Source organism: Ursus maritimus, unplaced genomic scaffold (assembly GCF_017311325.1).
Source record: "Ursus maritimus isolate PB19 unplaced genomic scaffold, ASM1731132v1 scaffold_10, whole genome shotgun sequence".
Taxonomy (NCBI): domain Eukaryota; kingdom Metazoa; phylum Chordata; class Mammalia; order Carnivora; family Ursidae; genus Ursus; species Ursus maritimus.
Window position 1 is genome coordinate 23,560,298 of NW_024423344.1, and position 16,567 is coordinate 23,576,864.

At 38.3% G+C, this 16,567-nt stretch overlaps 1 protein-coding gene across 1 annotated transcript in view; it reads left to right on the plus strand.

Annotated features, from left to right (window-relative positions):
- Nucleotides 1-3,642: 3,642 nt before the first annotated feature.
- The window catches only part of SUCLA2 (succinate-CoA ligase ADP-forming subunit beta), a 45,041-nt gene continuing 32,116 nt past the window's right edge, over nt 3,643-16,567 (plus strand). Inside the window, exons 1-2 of the mRNA XM_040622796.1 lie at nt 3,643-3,786; nt 8,703-8,883. Of these exons, the coding sequence (XP_040478730.1) occupies nt 3,697-3,786; nt 8,703-8,883 (271 nt within the window). The 5' untranslated portion in view covers nt 3,643-3,696. The remainder of the gene's footprint in view (nt 3,787-8,702; nt 8,884-16,567) is intronic.

Sequence of the window (16,567 nt, forward strand, 5' to 3'; positions counted from 1 at the left end):
ACAAATCCTGGGAACATGATTCAGCTCCATCTGCAGGGGTACACCAGCCCGCCAGAGGTTTCCACTCCTGTGCCACCAGTGTGCTCAGATTTTGTGTCTTCTTCCAATATTCCTTGTTTTAGATCCCCAAAACTCTTTGGGGGGGTGAAATAACCCTTCATCCTGGACACAATGGCCTTGGAGAGCACAGGACACCGGGGCCCTCCTCAAGGAACCACCAGAGTGTCTTGCTTCCCTCCCACTTTCCTCTCTCCAAATTCTCCCGGGGAGAGGCTATTCCAGTTCTATTTCTGCGGCCTTCACTTTCCTTGAGTCCTTCTTGGTTCTGGCTTTTGAAACTTGAAGTTCAGTCTCTTGCAATTCCCAGCCCTTGCATTTACCTCTCAAAACCTGTCCTTTGATGGTCCGCATCATCATTCTTTCCTTTAGGTGGTGGATACTATTAACTAAATGGAGTGAAAGGTAGAAGTTTAACGAAAATGGTAAGACGATATGAATCTTATTTGTTTTCTCAAATTCTCATCTTGCCGTACAGAATTGGGTTCAGATGTTGTGCTGGAAGAATCAAGGAAGAGCTGTGACTCTGGGCAAGCTACTTGGTGTTTCTGAACCTCTGTTTCCCTTCTGTAAAATGCAGGACCGCGAGGATTACTAAAATGTGTTGCTCTCTGTCTTCTGCTACTGCCATTCTAGGGTGGTCTAGATAAGCGTTCTACTTCTACTTCTGAGGCTTTAAGAGAATGAAGAGAAATTTTATGGAAACATATTGTTGTCCCATACTCTGTTACTCTTCATCCTTCACCCCTAAACTCTGTATAAAACTGGTAACTTTCTTTCTCTGGCAGAGATGGTTGTGTAAAATGGAATAATTTGAAAACCAGAGAATTCTGAAAATGTCTCATGGCAAAATAAAGGATAGAAAAAAATGTATGTAAGAATCTGGCACCAAAAACTAGGTGTTCAGTAAATCACCATTATTCACTCAGCCATCAGTAGGGTAAGCAGCTATATTGGAAGTTGTTTCTACAGCACTTGGTAATTCTATTAATTCTATAGTTAACAATAGAACAATTGATCATTTTTTGGAGAATTTCAAGTGTTTCATTGCTCTGTAAAAAAAATTTAGCAAGAGTAATTTGAACTACATTTCAAACTTGCCTCCTTCTTTTTGTATGATTCACAATACAAACTAAACATCTTTTCTGTACCTTGGTGAATTGTCATACTTGTTTCTAAGTTTGAATCAGTCTCCAATTTTTTATCCATTGCATTTTCAGAGTCATACATGACAGCCACTTTTCTCATCGGTGTTGATAAGTTTGCATTCACTAACTGGCTACATATTTAGAGTCTCTTGAATCTAGATAGTGTTAATTAACACTCATAGGCAGTACTAACATTTCCAAGTCAGCTCTTTCTTCTATAATTCCATTTACATCTGTTTCAAATACTTCAAAGTTATTTGTAAAATGAGTTAAAAGATTTTTTTAAGTTCTTATTTTAATTCCAGTTAGTTAACATACAATGTTATATTAGTTTCAGGTGTACAATATAGTGATTCAACACTTCCATGCATCACCCAGTGCTTATCACAAGTCTACTCCTTAATCCCCATCACCTAACCAATATGACAGTTTAGATAAGGTTTGCTCTGGGCAATAAAATGTGGAGGGTATAACAACTTTAATGATTTTAAAGGACTGTGAAAAAAGCAGAAGTCTCTCCCTCAGGAAATTTCTTTCCCCCTTTTTCCTGCACACCACCCCTATCCTTAGTCTCCAAGTAGAGGCAGAGATAGACAAAGTGGGAGATTACAGGTCAAGGACAAGAACAACATTATACGTGAAAAATAATTCTTTTTTCCCTCCTTCCTCATATACTCTCCCCCTATCCTCCACCTCAGCACGTTCTACTTAATACATCCTGCCTACTAGTTTCTAAGATCCTTGTAGGTAAGAATTACAAAAGTGTTTGCTGTGGAAAAAGTAGTTTCTTAGTAAAGCAATTTCATTTTTTAAGGCTGATTGCCTGATGATGAAACAAGGTTAGCAGGTAGGAGTCCTATCATCTTACCTCACTGAATTCTTTTAGTGAGGTATCGAGACATACAGAGCTCTGAACACAGTCAAGGAGTGCTGAGGAAGGAGCACACCTCTGCCCCTTGCTGAGGCTTTCAAAGGAGCCAACTCAACAGGATCTGCGTGTTCTCTTTCTCACTCCTTGACTTATTCCGTATTTCGGCTGCTGCTTTTACTGTTTTTAAGCAAGGGTTGAAGAGGACATACCAGAGAGATGTTTAATGGATCACCTGTGACCCAGACTTGAAGGGTGTGAAGCCAGTCAGGCTCTTACCAGGGGTAGAGCCTGGCATCTAATTTTGGTGCATTGACTTATTCTGAATTTACCCATGTGCCCTTTAAATAACTGGCCTTGGACTCAGATGGTTTGTACCTGGTAGCTCAACTGCTGTGTTTACTAGCAATTAAAAACAAATGGCTTGAAAATAAGTATATCCTATTCATATCTGATGGGATATGTATTCCTAACAGAAACGGGTAGGTCCCAGCCCCAGCTTTTTGGACAGATTATCCAGATTTTATTTGATTGGCAATGATTGGCAGTAGAAGGGTAGAGACAGAAACACCAATGTGTTTCCCACTCTCCCTATTTCTAACTGCACCTATTACCTTTTAGTGCTGAAGGGAGCCTCAAGGACAGTCCTCCATGACTGCCAAGGAAATGAAAAAGTCCTTGAGGAAGATTTGCCTTTAAGAGCTCAGAGATTTTGGGGGCTGCAAGGAGCCCCTTTCCATTCCCTAAGCTGATAGGCTGCTTGTTTCAGATTCACTTTTTTCCTTATACAGTGCTATTCTGTGCTTTGGGCCACTGTGCTTCAGAAGCAGATGCCAGAGCCTGAATAATGCTTGTCAGCCACTCCTGTCTATTCCTGGGTTAACATCTTTTACACTGAAAACTCTTTGACACATTTTAAAACTAGATATCCAGAGGAGAATAGGCGCCAGTCATTTGTCCAGTGGTCAGTTCTTGATGGGGGCACACGTCATCTCAGGATCTGCAATGCTTAGTGTGTGTATCTCATTCACCTTGAGAACTCTTTAAGAAATACAGACGTCCTGACTCCACTCCTTAGATGGGTCTGGTGAAGGAAATTCTTCTAAGGCTTCCTAGGCGATTTCTGTGTGTCATCTGGATTGGTAACTAGTGGCTGATCGTCTTTTTTTTTTTAAGGTAGAATCGCTCTGTTTTTTTCACTCCTGTATCAACGCAGACTTTGGCACAAAGCAGACACAGTACTTATTTTTTGAATGAATCCCATCTTACAGATAAGGCAACTGAGGTTCAGAGAAATTCAGATCACACAGATGGCGACGCTAGTCATCTTTACAATACTACATCTTACCACTTCACTGGGGAGTGTTCGGGTTGCTTTCTGGTCACAGGTTGGATATTGAGGCTGCGGTGCTGAGATCTAAAGGTCAAAGTTTGCCCTGTGCCGGGCAAGCCCAATTCGCTAGAGCGGGCAATTTCTGCTAAGGGAATCCGCGTTTGCCGAGGTCCAGCCCTCCATGGGTGGGGCCAGGGGTTGGCGTGCGCGTCCGGAGCAGCTGTGTCGCCAGTCCGCCTCGCGCCTCTGCGCCTGCGCACGGCGCCGAGGGGACGGGGTCGGGCTCAGAAATGGCGGCCTCCGTGTTCTACAGCCGGTTATTGGCCACCGCCGCCCTTAGGAGCCGCGGGTCCCGGCCGGCGCTCCGTGCCGCCGCCCAGGTATTGCGGCCCAGCCCGCTCTCGCTTCGAGGGTCGGCAGGAGAAAGGGCGAGGTGGGAGACCTGGCTCCTGTGGGCGAGATGTGAGGGGATGTGAGGCCCGGCTCGGGGTCACTTCGCAATAGGTGACATTGGGTGACATGGGGTGCCCAGCTGGGCCCGCGGGCGGCTTGCCCTGGAGTGTTGCCCGCTGTGACTGCGAGCGGGCCGATGTTTGCGCCGCTCTGCTCTCGTCCTCAGCCCGCGACGAGCCCGGCCATCCGGCTGCGGCTGCTCACTGAGTTTCTGAGGGGCGGCGGGGAGGCGGGTGAGGGGCGCTTCTAAGTGGAGGTGAGGGGGCCTGGGCAGTATCTGCTGCTTTTCCCGCACCCCGCGCGGTGGACAGAGGCTTCCGCGGTCCTTCTTTGGGGAGGGGGAGAATGCCCTTCACATGTACTTTTATGTCCCTTGGGAGCTGTCATAGGTGGGAATGTCTTAACAGGACCAGCTTGCTGACTGGCCTTTTTTGGGACGAGGCAGGGAAGTTTTCCACCTCCTCCATGTAGTTGTTTACTATTCTGTTTGTTAACAGTGGTAATAAGATGATGTTTATCAGTTTACCAGCTGGGGAAGTAAGACAGTTACCTTTTGGATCACTTCATTTTGGGGTAGAGTATAACGTAATAATCACAAGTTTTTGTTTGTTTTGGTTTTTGTTTCGAAGTGTCTACCGTGTGCCAGGTTCTGAGTAGGCATTTTACTTGCAGTTTCTTGTTAGGCTTTTCAACAGCACTATAAGGGTGTCATTAATATCCTCATCATTGATGAAGAAACTGTGGCTTAGAGAGCTCCGTCACAAAGCAGGTAGGGTCAAAGCTAAGGCTTAATTACCAGAACTGTCTGGCTCCCAAGCCTGTGTGCTTGAATATGCTCTTCAATTTTTTCCGAAAGGCTTGGCCTGTTCTTTCCAACGTTGACACCAAGAAACTTGTGAAAGGGCATGATTGGCTTCATAAGTCAATTCCAGAGTTTTAGATTATGATCTGAAATTAACTCCTTAGACATGACAAGAATGAATTGATTTAGACTTTTTTTTTTTATAATACTCTAAACCTGGCAGTGAATTACATGAGTATGCTTCTGAATAGGAGAAGTGATTTTTTTGGCCTTGAACTTCCTTCTTATGAGTTAAAGAGTGCTGTCTTGTTTTTAGAAAATGAGGATTTGGTGAACAAATACGTTTTCATCTACCCTTTTGGAAGTTCTTTTAAAAGCTCTTGTCTCTCCATATGGAGGTGCCTAGTATGTTATCTTACAACATCTCTTCTTGTCCACCCACACATTAAATAATACAGCTTTAGAATTTGGAAGGCCCTTAATCTACCCCCTTGCTTTTGTAGATGAGGACACAGAGGTGCAGGATCCTAGGAAACTTGTTCAAGGTCACACATTGAGTTTAGCAAATATTCTTAAACATTTTGTTTAGTTCTCTGACCCCCGCCTTCTAGTTTCTCTGTAACTTTTGTCCAGTGTATATCTGATAAAATAGTTCAGGTTATGAACAGATGAACTAATTTTAAATATTTTCTCAGTTGTCGTGAATCACATTCCCCAGTAACTATGTTTTCCCACTTTTGAATTAATACGATTTAAACTAGGTGAATGATTAAATGGGTGGTGGTATAGGGATTTGGCCAGCAACTGGTGGCCTTTTAGCAGTAGGAATCTTCTAAATGATAATCTGGAGAAAGACAAAGACTTAAATGTGGGAATCCTTGTGATTATGCAGGAATATTTATTGCCAGCATAATTAAAAAACCCTGATATTTCAAGTCATAACTTCTAGTGGCACAAGGAAAGGATTATCAACGCTTCAGATATTAAACCTTTAAGGGAGTATAAAAGCTATCAGCATTACCTTACGAGTACTACCGATTCTTTGTGAATGTAGGTATTTGAAAGAAACTGTAAAAATATACTCAGAGCTTTGTGTCATTGGTTTACCCTGAACTTTTTTGGGAAAGATTTTAAACTGATAGAATGTTCCAGCAGTAGTACAGTGGGTACATATATTGCTTTCATCTGTATTTAGCATTTTGCCGCATTTGCTTTATCTTTAAAAAATTACATTCATGTGTGTATATGTATGTTTATGTAAGTATGTATACATTCATTTATTTTTGTTCAACCATTTGAGACTAGGTGGGGGGTATCATGGCACTTTATCCCTAGATAATTATTTTAGCACACGCCTTTTAAACATAAGGACATTCTCCTAAATAACCACAACATAGTTACCATATTTAGGAAATCTGTAGTTATCATACTTAGGAAATTTAGATTTAGATTTCCCCAGTTGTTCCCAAAGTGTTCTTAATAGATATTAGTTTATTCTTATTTATTGATTGATTTTTTTAAAGATTTATTTACTTATTTGAGAGAGAGAGAGTGCACCCGTGAGTAGGGGGAGGGGCAAGGGAGAGGGGAAGCAGAGGCTGAGTCTGGAGCCTGCTAGGGGCTCCATCTCAGCACCATGAGATCATGACCTGAGCTGAAACCAAGAGCCCAGTGCTTAACTGACTGAGCCACTCAGGAGCCCCAAGTTTTTTTGTTTTCAAACTGGGATCAGGCCTCTGTAGTATTTTTCTAGTCTGTCCAGCTACTTAGGTGCTGCATAATGACTCTGAATGCTCTTATATGTGTTGTAGGTGTTCATTTACATGCTCATTTACATTAAATGAATTTTGTGGCTGAGACCAAGTCGGTTTTATTCTTTTAGCATCCCTAGCACAGTGTCTGGTATATAGGCATTCAAAAATGTTTGAGTGTATAACTGTTTTTACCAAGCTCTGCTAGGTACTCCCCTTACCCCCTTATTTTTATTGTTATTTTGAGGTATAATATATATAAAATGTACAACTTTGGGCAGCTAGATTAATTTTTATGTATGTATACATCTGTGTAGCCACCATTCAGATCAAGATACGTAATACTTTCAGCCCTCAAAAGCACCCATGTCCTCTCTCCTTATCAGTATTCCCTAACAGAAGGTGACCACTAATTCTGACTGACTTCTATCACTAATTTTGACTGGATTTGAACTATATAAAAAATATAAGTATGTATTGTGTCTGGTTTCTTTTCCTCAAAATTATGTTTTTGAGATTAATCCATTGTTTTGTGAGCAACAGGTATTTTAAAAAAATTGCTCTGTAGTATCCTGGTATATGAATATGCCATATTTTATTCTGTTGATGGGCGATTGGGTTATTTTCATTTTTTATTTATTATGAATAAGGCTGCTATGCACATTCTTATATATATGCCTTTTGGTAGACTAAGCACTCATTGCTGTTGGGTATATACCCAGGAATGGGATTTCAGAAAGTAGATGAGTACTGAACAGTTTGGGATGTTGCTGGTTTTTAATATTGAAGTGACACTAAATCAAGGAGGTGAGCTTCTCTGGTGAAATGTTACTCAGGATTTTAGCTAACCAGATGAATCAGAAATAAGTTGTTACTAGGTGTGATTGACTTTTTGGACTAGTGGTTCTCAAACTGTAGGGTGCTTAAGAATCGGGTGAATGGCTTGTTATGAATGCAGATTTCCTGAAGCCCATTCTAGAGATTCTGATTTTGTAGATGAGAGTGGGGCCCCAGAATCTGCATTTTTAGACACATCCCAGGTTATTTTGATGCAGATGGCTCATGAACCTCCTTCAAGAAATAGACTGTTTAATCAAGCAATAGGAGATAATCCAGAACTGCACATTTCTAATCCTCTTAGGTCTATAACATGGACTGTCAGTAAATGGTTTCCAATATTTTACATTAAAAAGAAATAGACTGTATATACGATCCCTTTAAATTCAATTCTTATGCTATTGTGTGTTTCATATGAACTGTGTTTCAGTATTTTGCATTCTTTGTATGGAGAATGGAAATGTATGGATAATACTTAAATGTGTAATTTCAGTTCATTCTTCCAGGGCTTTCATAGCACTTAATTTTTTCTACATATTGTCATATAAAGTTGTCAGGATTGAGGAATTTGGATGATATTTGCAGGCTATGAAATGAAGAGTTTCATTGAGAAAGTCAACTGGAAAGCGGTATTTGGATCAACATCTGTGGGGGAGTGAAGGCAGGAGGATTGAGTGGAGGCAGAAGTAGAACTGTGTTGCAGTTGCAGTAGGAACCTTTTCCTTTCCTGTGGGAGATCTGGAACTAAGATGGTCCTTCAGAATTTTCCCAAATTGGGGTGAGGTGCTAGGACTTTATATTCTTACCTTAACCCCCAGTGACCAGACATGGATGCAGGCTGACAGTGGGAAGGTGTGACTTTGGGCAAGGAAGCATCAGTGAGAGGACTCAGCTGAGAGCTATCAGTAGCCAGCACTACCAGCAGCTGGGCTATGAAAGGGGAATCTGAGGAGCACACCACTGTGATCACTGCAGATGAAACCAGGATTTTGAATCTTGTGTGTATGAAAGAGTAATCACTCAACTATCACTCAGCTACGACATACATAGTGCCAAGCGATTTGTTAGGTGCTGGGAGAATGGTGAAGAGAAGAAAGTTGGGAAGGATTTTTGGTTTGTTGGAAAAGATGAGGTTGGTTTTAGAACTGCTGAATTTGGCATTGAGGGAGAAATGCTCAGTAGGTCTTTAGGGATATGGTAGTGAAGCTCAAATAAAAGATAAGACTAGACATGAGAAAATAGTTAAAACTACAAGAGTAACATTTGATATTTAGCTGGTAGGTTAGTTCTTAGGTTATAATTTAGGTACTTTATTATTCTTTGATGATTTAATGTAATGGTTTTATTATAGTTATGAAGAACCACGTACTGTATATAAAAAAAGTATTTTGAGAAGGTGTTTTTAGTAAGTTCCAAATTACTGTCATATATAATATGTCCCCAATTTCTTTAGGTTCTGGGAAGTTCTGGATTTTTTAACAACCATGGACTCCAAATACAGCAGCAGCAACAAAGAAATCTCTCACTACATGAATACATGAGTATGGACTTGTTGCAGGAAGCTGGTGTCTCCATTCCCAAAGGACATGTGGCAAAATCACCAGATGAAGCTTATGCAGTTGCCAAAAAATTAGGTACCAACTTAAGAAAAACTTATGCCACTTTGACATGGGCACTTCTGATCAGATGTGAACTTTACTTATGGTTTATAGGTTTTATTTTCTTTTTTAAAAAATAAATTTTATTTACTTAGAAGGTGGAACTTTATGACTGTTGACATTCTAAAATTATTATGAGATTTTTATGAGCTCCCAAGGAGCTAGTAACTTAAGAACCAATTATATTGGCATTAGGAAGCCTTTAAAAGTCCTGTTTTTAGTTGAAATATAATAATGAGGTAGGAAGTTCTGTTTAATATTCTGAAGCTTAAGAGACTGGTGTCTGTGATGTCTGTGATGAATCTTCAAGGAAATAGTGAAGAAAATCTTAGCTCTTTATGTGGTTATAAGGAGGTCTGATATTCTTCCCCTGACTTTTTTTTTTTTTGGCAGGAAAAGTATGGAACCAAGGTGGCGGGAGGGAGAAGAGAAGCTGAGTGCTAGACTGTAAGCTCCATGAGAGCAGGGTTTCTTTGTCTTATTTTGTCCAGTGATACGTCCTAAATTCTTAGAAGAGTACCTGGCACTTAGGTAATCAATAACTATTGAATGAATTATTAAATGAGTTAAGTACTTGCCCATGTTTATTAGTAGATTCTTTTATTGATAACAGAAAACTTAATAGCTTTTGTTAATTTGAATTTTGTTAATTTATATTAATCTCTTAATTAAAAAATATTGACTTTAGAAGATATTCCTCACTTTTACATTTTTAATGATTTAATATGAGGCTATAATAATGAGTAATGTACTAGCTATACACTGCATCTTATTTAGCAGTGTTTAAAATCCCACCAATTTTATGTCGATTAGCACAATCTCTGTTGTATGTATACTTGATTAATACGGCTTTGAATGTGTTTTGGTGAAGACTTTGCTTTTATTAGTATTTTAAGAAGGCAGTGGAGCATTTTAAAATGTTTAAAATTTTTAAAGTTTTACTCTCATTTTGTACTTGTTTCTAGAAGTTTTTTTTTTAAAACTAGAGTTTTTAGAATTTGTTTTTTAAAGTGAGAGCATGTACAAGTTCAGAAATATGTCATATAAGTTGTGTTTTTGAATGAGATGTTGATTTGGAAGCACGATTTTTCATTGACAGTTTTTTGTTAATCAGAAAAAAATCCTTTTTATTCAGATTGTAAGCAAACTTTTTTATTCATTGAAAGCCTTGTGTAAATTGATATTTTGGGGAAATTTTTGTTAATTAACGGTGACCTGTAGCTTGAACTTACGCATGGTAAAGGATGTGCCTGCCTCATTTTTACCTTCAAATTATAGAGGCTCTTAAAGGTCAAGTTTAAAGAAAACTCGTGATTGTACTTTGTATTTCTGTAGTATTTCTTGCAAAGGCTACTTTTTAAGAGCTGTTCCCTTGAGATTTTATCTTAGCTATATGACCTAAACTTGAATTTCTAAAGAGTCAGCTAAGTAGGAGGGAAAACTTGAAAATGCAATTGAGAAAGTATAAGGTTTTCTTATTCTGCCGTTCTGTCCTTAAGAATGAAATTTAAACCCTTGACTTTGTTCTTTTATTTTTGTTAGTCTAATCTCTTGAGTGATGATTTTTTGTTTGTTCACCAATTCTTTCCTTTGTAATAATGCTGAAGCTTAAAACATTTTTCATGCCAGTGTTAGTAAGGCCTGATTTATATATAATGAAGTTGGCAAAAACTTTTTTTTTCTATTTCCAAATTATTATAATTGATTTTTCTGTATTTTCCGTATATTTGCTCATTTAGTCAAAGTTCATTGTTTTGTCAAAAAAAAAGATCTGTGTAGGAACTTTTTCATAAAACAAATAGGATTTATTTGGATGCCAGTTTCTTGATTTCTTTACTCCTTATAAGCTTATTGATGCTTAAATGATTAAAGGAAGAAAGAATAGTTAATATGTGCAGCGTATACTCTAATTATGAGTATTTCTGGGAAGGTCTCTGGGACCAGGACTTATATGAAGTAAGGAGCGGGTAGGCAGCTCTGATTTTGAACCCCTTCGAACAGAAGGTATTTTGTTCAACCAGAAATTATGTTTTTGTCAAATAACACTGCAGATAATGATCATAGTATGGAAGTGGGATTAGTGACTAATGAGGTCTTTTAAATTTAGAGAATCAGAAATGCTGCTTTTAAAAGATATATTTAGTAACTACTATGAAGATGTTGAAGACAGTTTTGTCTTTTTTTGGGAGTTATTAATGTCAGAAGATATTCATTATAGGATCTAATTGCACAGGGTTTGGTATAAGGTGCCTTAGAAATACACCTGGTTCTGTCCATCTAGCTGGCAATTCCCAGTGCTGATTTTGGCTACTTTGCTTCTTGAGTTACTGAACAACTCACAAAGTATTAATTCCCCTTTATTAAAAACTCTTACATCACGAACTGATAGAGTGAGACATAAATGCATTACAGGTGGGCCAAACTTGCTTCCCATCAGTTCTGTGAGTTAGCATGGAAACTAGGGCCACTGAGCCTTACAACTGGTGACTCTTGAAGTAGCCCTGGCCTTTTTCTCTCTATTCCCTATAAATTCTATAATTTTTCTATGTGTATCATGATGTGAAAAAAGTTGGAAACACTGTTCTGGAGGCTAGTTTGCCCGTTGTGAATAATTGAAGTTAGGGATGGAAGAATGGTTCAAAAGAAATCTAGTTTCTTTTCCTTTTTTTTTTTTTTTTCAATAGACTGGTTTTCTCGTACCCATTTTTTAAAAGATTTATCTTGAGAGAGGGAGAGACAGAGATTGAGAGCATGCTCACGGGGAGAGGGAGAGAGAATCTCAAGCAGACTCCCCGTTGCGCACAGAGCCTGCCTGACGCAGGGCCTGATCCCAGGACCCTGAGATCATGACCTGAGCCAAAATGAAGAGTTGGATGCCTAACCAACTGAGCCACCCAGGCTCCCCTTCTCATATCCATTTTTATTTTATTATTTATTTATGGAGATATTTATTTATTTATTTGTCAGAGAGAGAAAGAGAAAGAGAGTGCACAAGCAGGGAGGGCAGCAGGCAGAGGGAGAAGCAGGCTCCTCGCTGAGCAAGGAGCCCCATACAGGACTTGATCCCAGGACCCTGGAATCATGACCTGAGTCGAAGACAGACACTTAACCGACTGAGTCACACAGGTATCCCCTCATATCCATTTTTAATGATACCTCTTTATTGGACTGGTCATTAATTTCATGATTCTGTATTGCCAAGAATAATATGTTTTAGGCTTGGGAAGTTTCTCCTATTTTTGTTCTAAGTTTTGGAGGAACTATAAAAGCTGTGCTTCATAGAATTTTAAAAGGGAAATCCTAGTACATAGCTCAGATACAAATACATCTTAGTTCCCCTATTACCCTAAATAGAATTGCATCTGTATTGGCTTTCCATGTTTGAAATTACACACAATGTAATCGTTTTGCTGCTTGAAAATTGTTCAACCTAATGAAATTTATGTTGCCTGACTAGCCTGTCTTTATTGCATATTTTGTTGACCCTTTTTTTTAGAGTAGACTTTAATTGCCAAATACTAAATTTCATTAATAATAGTACTTATATCTGCTACATATTTTTTAATTGCTTAAAACAAAATTTATTCTTAAATTTTATGAGGTTAGAAGTTTGAAATGGGTCTTAAGTCCCATCTTTTTCTTTTTTTTTTTCTTTAATTTTGACCACTTTCATCCATTTTTCCTATCCCCCACCCCCTGCCTCTGGCAGCCACCTATCTGTTCTCTGTGTCTATGAGCTTAGTTGTTTTGTTTTATTTTCCATTTCCATATATAAGATTCCATTCATATGGAATATGTCTTTCTCTGGCTTACTTCACTTACCTCTCAGGTCCATCCGTGTTGCAAGTGGCAAAATTTCTTTTTTGTGGCTGAACACACGCACGCACACATACACACACACACACACACGCACATATGCCATAATTTCTTTACCCATTCATCCATCCATGGATACTTAGGTTGTTTCCATATCTTGGTTATTGTAAATAGTGCTACAATGAACATGGGGTACATATATTTTTTCAAGTTAGTGTTTTCTTCAGATAAATACCCAGAAGTAGAATTGCTGGATCATATAGTAGTTCTATTTTAATTTTTTTGAGGAACCCTTTTACTGTTTTCCACAGTGGCTGCACCAATTTATATTCCCATCAACAGTGCATGAGTGTTCTCTTTTCTTCATGTCCTCACCAACACTTGTTATTCTTTGTCTTTTTGATAATAGCCATTGTAGGAGGTGTGAGATATCTCATTCTGGTTTTCATTTGGATTTCCCTGACGAACAGTGATTTTTGAGCATCTTTTTGTGTGTCTGTTGGCCGTCTGTATGTCTTCGGAAAAATGTCTGTTCACATCTTCTGCCTGTTGTTTAATCACATTTTTTTCCCCACAGTTGAGTTGTTTGAGTTGAGTTGTTTGGATATTAACTCCTTGTCAGATATATGATTTGCAAATATTTTCTCCCATTCAGTAGGTTGTTGTTTTTTTTGTTGATGATTTCCTTTGGTATGTAGACACAGTCTCATTTATTTTTGTTTTTGTTGCTTTTACTTTTGGTGTCAAATTGAAAACTTCATCACCAAGACCTATGTCAAAGAGCTTGTCACCTATATTTTCTTCTGGGAGTTTTATGGTATTTTAGGTTTTATGTTTAAGTCTTTAATGCACTTCAAGTTAATTTTTGTGTATGGTGTAAGATGGTGGTTGAGTTTCATGCTTTTGCACATGGCTGTCCAGTTTTCCCAACACAATTATTTTGTTTATTTATTTAAAAACTTTTTAATATTTATTTAGTTATTTTTATTTTTATTTTTTTTAGATTTTTAAAAAATGTATTTATTTGTTAGAGAGAGAGCACAGAAGCAGAGAGAGCAGCAGGCAGAGCAGGCAGAGGAGGCAGAGGGAGAAGGAGCTCAGCAAGGAGCCTGATGCGGAACTCATTCCCAGGACCCTGGGATCATGACCTGAGCCAAAGGCAGATGCTTAACCGACTGAGCCACCCAGTTGTCCCTATTTAGTTATTTTTAGACAGAGAGAGAGAGAGCAAGTGTGGGGCAGAGGGAGGGAGTGAGGGAGAATTCCAAGCAGACTCCCCGCTGAGTGTGGAGCCCAACATGGGGCTTGATCCCAGGACCCTGAGATCATGACCTGAGCTGAAATCAAGAGTCAGACGCTTAACCGACTGAATTGCCCCATCCCAGCACCATTTATTGAGGAGACTGTCCTTTCTCCATTGTATATTCTTGGCTCTTTTTTGATAAATTAATTGACCATATATACATGGATTTATTTCTGGGCTCTCTATTTTGTTTTGTTATGTTAGTAGTATACTGTTTTGATTATTGCAGCTTTCTAATGTAGTTTGAAATCCAGGAGTGTGATAGCTCCAGCTTTTTTCTTCTTTTGCAAGATTGCTTGGCTACTTGGGGTGTTTTTGTGGTTCCATACTAATCTTAGGATTGTTTGTTCTATTTCTGTGAAGAATGCCATTGGAATTTTGATAGGGATTACAATGCATCTGTAGATCGCTATGGGTAGTATGGACATTTTAACTGTATTACTCCAGTCTATGAGTGTGGAATATCTTTCCTTTTTTTTTTTTTTTTTCTTTCCATTTATTTTTGTCTTCTTCAGTTTCTTTAATCAGTGCCTTACAGTTCAGTATACAGGTCCTTTACCTCCTTGGTTAAATTTATCCGTACGTATTTTATTCTTTTTGATGCATTTGTAGATGAGATTGTTTTTTTAGTTTCTCTGATAGTTCATGATAAATTTATAGAAATGTAATCGACTTTTGTGTATCGATTTTGTGTCCTGAGATATTAATGAATTCATTATTCTAATGGTTTTTTGTTGGGGTCTAGGGTTTTCTATATATAATACCATGTCATATGCAAATAGTGACAGTTTTACTTCTTCCTTTCCAATTTGGATGCCTTTTATTTCTTTTTCTTGCCTAATTGCTGCAGCCCGGACTCCCAATACTGTGTTAAAGCGTCAAGAGTGAGCATCCTTCTCTTGTTGCTGATCTTAGAGGCAAAGCTTTCAGCTTTTCACTGTTGAGTTGGATATTAACTGTGGGCTTGTCATATATGGCCTTTATTATGTTGAGGTATGTTCCTCCTATACCTGCTTTGTTGAGGTTTTTACATAAAATGGATGTTGAATTTTCCCAAATGCTTTTTTTGCATCTGTTGAGATGATCCTTTGTTTTCTACCCTTCATTTTATTAATGTACTGTATTACATTGACTGACTTGTAGATGTTGAAACAGCCTTTCATCCCTGGAATAAATCCCAGTTGATGATGGTATATGATTCTTTTAATGTATTGTTGCATTTAGTTTGCTAATATTTTGTTGAGGATTTTTGCATCTACGCTCATCAGGGATATTGGTCTGTAATTTTCTTTCCTTGGGGCATCCTTGTCTGGTTTTGGTATCAGGGTAATTCTGGCCTTTTTTAAAAATGAATTCCAACTGTTCCCACCTCTTGTATGTTTTGGAAGAGTTTGAGAAGGATTGGTATTAATTCTTTTTTTATTGTTGGTAGAATTCACCAATAAGCCATCTGGTTCTGGACCTTCATTTGTTGGGAGGATTTTGATTACTGATTCTATCTCCTTACTAGTAATCTGTTCAGATTTTCTGTTTCTTCGTGATCCAGTCTTGGTAGGTTGCATGTTTCTAGAAATTTATTTCTTCTTCGTTGTCCAGTTTGTTGTCATGTAATTGATCATAATAGTCTCTTATCCTTTGTGTTTCTGAATTTCCAGTTGTAATAGCTCATCTTTTTGTGTCTGATTTTATGAGTCCACTCTTTTTTTTTCTTGGTGAGTCTAGCTGAAGGTTTGTCCATATTGTTCATCTTTTTGAAGAAGCAACTCTCACTTTCATTGATCTTTTCCATTGTCTTTTTAGTCTCTATTTATGTTATTTTTTTTTTAAGATTTTATTTATTTATTCGACAGAGATAGAGACAGCCAGCGAGAGAGGGAACACAAGCAGGGGGAGTGGGAGAGGAAGAAGCAGACTCATAGTGGAGGAGCCTGATGTGGGGCTCGATCCCATAACGCCAGGATCACGCCCTGAGCTGAAGGCAGACGCTTAACTGCTGTGCCACCCAGGCGCCCCTCTATTTATGTTCTAACCTTTGTTATTTCCTTCCTTCTACTAACTTTGGGCTTCGTTTGTTCTTCTTTCTTAGTTCGTTGAAGTGCAAAGTTAATTCATTTGAGACTTTTCTTGTTTCTTTAGACAGGCTTTTATTACTGTGAATTCTTAGACTGCTTTTGCTGATCCCATAAATTTTGGTATATTTCCATTTTGTTTGTCTCAATGTATTTTTTATTTCTTTTTTTATTTTTTCCTTGACCCATTGGTAGCATGTTTAATCTCCACATATTTGTGAATTTTCCAGGTTTCTTCCTTTAATTGTTTCTGGTTTCATACCATTCTGGTTGGAAAAGATGCTTGATGTGATTTCAGTTCTCTTAAATTGATTAAGACTTGTTTTGTGGTTTACCATGTTACCTATCCTGGAGATGTTCCATGTGCACTTGAGAAGAATGTGTATTGTGTTTTTGGATGGAATGTTGTATATATGTATATTAAGACCATGGTCAAATATGTTGTTTAAGGCCTGTGTTTGCTTATTGATCT